At 37.9% G+C, this 6585-nt stretch overlaps 1 protein-coding gene across 1 annotated transcript; it reads left to right on the top strand.

Moving 5' to 3' along the window:
• The first annotated feature begins 1286 nt into the window (after positions 1 to 1286).
• LOC135482842 (tetraspanin-3-like) lies at positions 1287 to 6199 on the top strand. The gene is made up of 6 exons (XM_064763275.1): positions 1287 to 1451; positions 1714 to 1905; positions 2362 to 2532; positions 2868 to 3005; positions 3394 to 3477; positions 3696 to 6199. Exons 1-6 carry the CDS (start codon positions 1392 to 1394, stop codon positions 3792 to 3794), a joined length of 744 nt encoding a protein of 247 aa, XP_064619345.1. The 5' UTR covers positions 1287 to 1391; the 3' UTR covers positions 3795 to 6199.
• Positions 6200 to 6585: the final 386 nt, after the last annotated feature.

Raw genomic sequence — 6585 nt, 5'->3', positions numbered from 1 at the left:
TTACATGAGACTTGACAAAGATGACAAGACATGAGACTTGATATGACATGAGGTGGTTAATGTCCTGCTCCAATCCAATTTGCAGCATGGCATGGCATCAAACCCGATTTAAATTAAAGGGCTACGCCGTTCGGCGTTAAAAAATTGAACTAAGTAGTTGATAGAAAATATCCAGTTGCTATATAGCTACTTAACTCAAAATCTCTTTGTAATAACTGTCGACTCGGGAGACATTCGCAGCCCAGCCCGGTAGCGAATTTTTTTTCCTGACCCCATCTCCAAGATCCAAGGGATAGTCCTTCAGATATCATAATATTGAGTATGAATATACAATGAGACTTGTCTCATGTGAATGGTCTTCCTCCAGTATGAATATATGTTTCTCTGCAATGAGACTTGTCTTTCGATACTGCCTCATGTGTATGGTCTTCCTCCAGTATATTTTGATACTGTATGCTTCAAATTAATTTGAGTAACAAGCACAAAACAATACAAGCAAAGATTTTCAGGATTTGTATGATTTATTGCAACAGTGAACACACCAGAAATATATTACATTACTAATACATATATTTCATCACCAGGAATAGCATCAGGCATGTAACAAGAAAGAACAGCTGGAGATATGAGAACAGCGTTATTTGAAGCATCATTTTACAGAAATATCGATTGATATAATGGCAAGTTCTACTACACAGTATAAAATACAAAACAAAACTATACAAGCAAAATGGGTTCAAATGACACAAGTAGAATAGCCATCCCTGCTGTTTTGCATACAGTAGTCAAAATTTATCATTTCGTGCAATGTGTTTTTTCAAGACTGATTGTTTTCAACGCACTTCACTAGACAATGTGGTGCTTTCATCAGATTTATCGGATTCTGATTGGCTGAGAACCTGTGTACAAATGTACACTGTCCTGCCCGAAAGGTTCAGGAAAAAAAATTCGCGGGCGGCCCTGTGCCATTCATCCCATCCTAAGAACAGATTTTTTTACACCTACGTCATATATGGCCACAAATATCAACAGGCGGAGTATATTGAAAACCACTGGTTCTGCCAGGATGCAGTCATGTTTTTGATATATGCTCCCCTACCTCGTATACAAATATCGTTTGAAATATCGAAAGGGAGGAGTATATTTAAACCACAGGACTGGTGCCAGGATGCTCATGTGTTTGCGTCACTGCTCCACTGACCTTGTGGGTGATGCCAATGCCAATTTTCTATTTAATTTTTACCAACCTTTGGTCGGGTCACATGACGCATGACTCAGTCACATGACATTGTGCTTTCGGCAGTCAAGGAAGTGCTTGCAAATAGAACGCAATAAACGTCGTTTTCTTGCTTATTTTCCTGATCTTAGTGTGATAACGACTGGCTGACATAATGGGAGAGTGCAGTGTTACCTCAAAATTCTTCATCGCTCTGCTGGGTCTTGTATTTTGGGTGAGTAACTGACATAAACTTCGCCTGACTACCACCACCATGTTGTTGTTCAGTTGCACATAAATATAGGGACGCCCTTATTTCGCCATGTCCTAATAGATGGTTTGCTTATTTTTGTACTAAATGTATTTTTGACCGCTGCGTTATCACCCATTCCGCAGGCAACTTGTGTCTCCCAGAGCAGGAACTTAACTGCTGCCACTCATACTGTCAAAATACATATTTATCTCGAAGTTTAAGTTACCTACATCTTGATTTTCAGGCTGCGGCAGCTGGACTTCTCTATCTTGGAATCAGCGTGTACATAACATATCAACACTATGATGAGCTCTCATCGGCATACTACACACTCATCCCAGCCAGCATCTTGATGGGAGTTGCCGTCTTTATGTTTATCTTGGGTCTCCTTGGTTGCATTGGTGGATGTAAGGAAAGCAAGTGTGTGCTCGCTGTGGTAGGTATTTTCGTCTCGGACTACTAGTTCTACCAGTGCATGTATATTCTTAGAAGGGAAAGATTTGGATGAGCTGGATTTGAGTACCAACCCTGCCAACAGTGTGGATAGGTCTCAGTTCTGTCTCTTCTACGCTGAACAGTGGCCCAGGGAGGAACAGGAATTCCCTGTGTATGACCGATATGGCCCTGTGATACGCATTTGTTACATGATGTAGGTTGACTGACAGCCACCCACTGCCAGATAGCAATACTCAAACTGTCACAACTACTCAAATGTAGGCCTACATTGGACTCGAGGTTCGACAGCTGTAAAGTAAAATCATGCAGTAATGAATAGATACCTACAGTGATGCAACAATTCATTAAATGTTGGATAATGAATAGAAGCTTTTAGTCTTATTGCAAAGTTAGACTTTTCATTTTTGTAGAGAATTAATTTTAAAACTTCTTCCAGTTCTTCACCCTTTTGATGGTGATCTTGCTGGCAGAGATTGCCGCTGGTGTCCTGGGCATTGTCTACAAAGCTGGCATTGAGAACAATATTGAGACTGGAATGAAATCTGCCTTCGGCAACTACTCTTTGGAGGACACATTGACCGATGAAGTGGACTACATGCAAAACGAGGTTTGTATTGAAGTCACAACACGACAAAATACTTTGTAAATAATATTGGTAAAGATGATGCGCTTGCGATTCCCAGTTGTTTGTTTAGTCAAGAAACAAACGAGAGCTGAAACCCCAGTTGAATATTTGTGCTGCTGATGCTTGGTTTTTCACTTTTTGGTCGATAAGAGGAAATTGACTTTGTGAAGTATCTGTAACTGTACGTGTGTTTTACATTTCACTGAATTATCAGAAAATATTTTAGCTTCACCATAAAAAACTGAAGAAATAGAAGACATTATCTATTTCTGCTACAACACTATTTTAACTGGACTGCTTTTCTTTTCAACTTACAGCTTAAGTGTTGCGGACTCCACAATTACACTGACTGGTATGACACCCCATGGGGTCAAAACCACACTGGGGTTCTTCCTGGATCTTGCTGCGGAAATGGCACTGGGGTTGTCTGTGAGCCTGGAGATGTATATGATCAGGTAAGAGTTCTGTTTCTTCAACCTTGAGGTTCCTGGAATGTTGTATTGTAGAGTTTACAAAGTACTTGTTCATATGTGTTTTGGTAACTTGGGAAATGGGTGGATTTTGGGCCATGTTTGTTAGAATGTGTCTTCTGTTTCGTAAGGATTTACTTCCTGTCTGTAGACAGTGCTATTTCTGTGCAGGCTGTGTGCATCAATATAGCTGTCAAGACATTACAAATCTTGTGACTGAAAAAATGTGGTCGTGAGTTGACTTTAAAAAGATATAATGCATGTAGTTGCTACCAACACTAGAAAAAGTTGTTGCTGATATCGTCACATGTACCTTGTTGTTCATTATAAACAATTAGGTTCTGAATATTATACTTTTTCCTCACAATTTCAGGGCTGTTTTGATCTGCTGAAGAACGTGTTCATGAGATATTTCGGGATCATAGCTGGTGTAGCAGTAGCATTTGCTGTCATACAGGTGAGCTTTGATCAGCCATTTTTAGGGAGGTTTAGAAAATTGACAAAATGTTTTACACCCTGGAAAAAATCATCCATGACGAATTCTAAGTGTCAAGTTGATTTCCAATGGTATCTCAAATAAAGTCATTCTACTTCTAAAGTTAATTCAAACTTGTGAATACAGCCGATTTTCTGTTGGAAAGTTCCTTTGAAACTTAAGCATTTGTTTCTTTCCAGATTCTTGGTATGATCGCTTCATGTATCCTGATGTGCCGTACAAAGAACCGAGAAGGCTTTACCAATCTTATCGAAGATGACAGGGGTTATCGAGCATAAATCAGAATGAACAAACCATCGGTGATAGTAAACTGTGTTAAAGAACTAAATTCTTCCTATTTTCATTTGGTCACACGATAAAGACACCGGCTACCCATCATACCAGTATTCAACACTATTGTAGGAAGTTTTCAGCCAATGTAGGCAACATGCACATATACTATCTGGCTCATTATATGCAGTAAAAGGGTTAAATTTCTTTGACATGGTGAACCTAATCATGCATTTTGTGTGCTGAACTAGTTCGAGAGATAAACCATTTTGCATAGATTGGGTAGAAGGGTAGCTGAGTCTTTTGATCGGTTGTGTTATATTCTAGTTCTTCTCACATGATCAGTTGTTGTCAGTACAAGGTAATGGGTAAAAGGATAGTTCATCTTGCAATTATAATGCATCACCCATCAGACTACACTCCATTGCGAAGAGCAAAGTGATGGCAAGCTATACGTTTTATAAGCCAAAATGAAATATTTCAGACTCTTTAGGTCTTGATAAATTTCTTCAGATACCACTTGGAAGGAGTTCAATAATGCCAAGCTTTATTTTAGAGACCAGTAAAGAAGAAACATGTTCGTGTTGGACTCTTAAATCAAAATATTTTGCTGCAAAATATCGCTGGCCGACATGGTTGTCATTCTAATCTAGGGTTGAATATTTTTCATATTCATTGTATCGCATTTCCCTCCATTTTAAACAAGATATCCTCAAAATATACCCACTCAAATTTATGATGCTTTCCATGTACACATATATGAAGTATAAAATCTTGACAATGTATGGCTATTTATAATGCCTATTCAGACATCAAATATCGATTGGAGAATTCTTGCCAAAAAGTGAAAACTTAAAGCAAAATTGTGTTTCTGCAAATCATAATTGTTGTCTTACTCTGGTAGGTTCCAGAATAATTTAATTCTACATGTGCTACCTTGTATTTATTATGCTTTTGTGTTCCATATCTGTTACTGCTGTACATAAAATAATACACAACCGTGACTATGTATTGTAAGCAAGACCATGGTATATCGTACATTGTCTTATTTCCATGTATACAATAGAACATGCATGTCATTTAAATCACTTCCTACTTAAAATAGATTAGATTGAAGAGATGTATGACTGTGTTTACTTCTAAAATGACTCTTGTTGTCCTAAAGTTCATAGATATGGAGAAGACATGTCAGGCATTTTCAACCTACTTACTCGGGTCATATGAAATAAATTGAGTAATTTATCATGCAAGGCCATTGTGACACTGGGCTATCACACTTTGATCATTATGTATGATAAGTGTGGTGCGTCTGTGCATTGCACTTTGGAGCTTTATGTCCGATGTCATGACGCCATTGGCCTACAGATTATGGCCAGTCTGACCTCACTGTCCCAGTTCTGACACTTGTCATAAGTAAGTTCAAAATTTTTACTTCAGATGACGTTTTCAATTGTTCAAAGTACTTGATCATCAGTTTGTTCATTGAAATTGTTAATTGAAATCATTGCTTCTCATGTAAACCTATATTCGTGTTCCTCATAGTTCAGACAAACATTTAATTCCTTGATTCATTGTACTATCTTGGTATTCAAGTGTATAATCATATTAGGTGTAATTGTCCACTGAAGCTGTCTCAAAAGATTTCATTTCTCAATATACTGCAACTGCTTCATTTCACATATAGGCTAATGGAAAATTATACTGCAATATCATATTCAATAGTTTATCATTTGCTGTTATAACAATGAGATAAAAGTTCTCCACAACAGTAAAAAAGCTGACCTGGGATAAAGGCCTACGATATTATACTGGTTATTATCATAATTTTTTTATTCTAACCATCAATTAACACTGTTTGCAGTCTTGTGGCAGCTAAGTATGTGGGTTAGACATGATGTGTTACTGTTAGGTGTTAAAATTGCATGATATTCTTCTCAACATACTATTTCTCTGTCAATGATTTTGAACAAGTACTGGTGAGTGAACCTTGTTCAGGGAGATACCCTTGTGAACATAAAAAATCTAATCCTGAAAATCCAGCTGGTACCCTGAAAATCTTTCTACTATTACAAATGCTCTAAATAAGTGCTAAATCCATACTAAGAAACTAAGTTCCTACGCCTGCTGTTTAATTGATGAAAAATCCACAGTTTTGTGTTTCCTCCCCATATGGGGACCCTGTGTTTTCGATATAAAAAGTTTCACAAAACTGGTATTTAGGGTCCCTGGGCCCGATAAAGTACCATGACATCGTTCTTTTCACACAGAAATTTGACACTAGTGTTGCAAAGATTTTCTTGATAATATGGTCAAGGATACCTAGGGTAATTAGACATGGTGTTCAGCTGAACAAGTCTGTGATGTAAATCTGTCAATAATGTACATTGTGCAAATAAATCTTTTCTACACAAAATATTACTGCTATGTGTTCTTTTGTGCAATAGACATGTGAACATCTGGCCAAAGGCTGGCATCTGCATTACTACCTCATACATTGACCAGCATAAAGTAAGTTGCAATGTTTTGGGAGTCAAGATGATGCTGCAGGACAATGAGGAACAAACAGAACTGTCACTTCTCATATGTGACTCGCTCTACCAAAACTAGGCGCTTGTCGCATCTGAACTCGACAGGTTGATACGGACTTGTTGTTCATTTCCCTATTGTAGACCTTTTGTGAAATCTATTACAAACTGATTTGGTCTCATTTCACAAAAGGTCTACAATAAGGAAATGAACAACAAGTCCGTATCAACCTGTCAAGTTCAGATGCGACAAGCGCCTAGTTTTGGTAGAGCG

This window comes from Lineus longissimus, chromosome 2 (assembly GCF_910592395.1).
Source record: "Lineus longissimus chromosome 2, tnLinLong1.2, whole genome shotgun sequence".
Taxonomy (NCBI): domain Eukaryota; kingdom Metazoa; phylum Nemertea; class Pilidiophora; order Heteronemertea; family Lineidae; genus Lineus; species Lineus longissimus.
The sequence above is the reverse complement of the archived record's forward strand: the minus strand, read 5'-3'. Positions and strand labels throughout refer to the sequence as shown.

Bases quoted from the DNA above. Each gene is read 5' to 3' on its own strand.
- LOC135482842 (XM_064763275.1), top strand. From the start codon at position 1,392: ATGGGAGAGTGCAGTGTTACCTCAAAATTCTTCATCGCTCTGCTGGGT. The intron at 1,452-1,713 runs GTGAGTAACTGA...CTTGATTTTCAG, and splicing joins TGCTGGGTCTTGTATTTTGG to GCTGCGGCAGCTGGACTTCT. The intron at 1,906-2,361 runs GTAGGTATTTTC...AACTTCTTCCAG, and splicing joins GCAAGTGTGTGCTCGCTGTG to TTCTTCACCCTTTTGATGGT.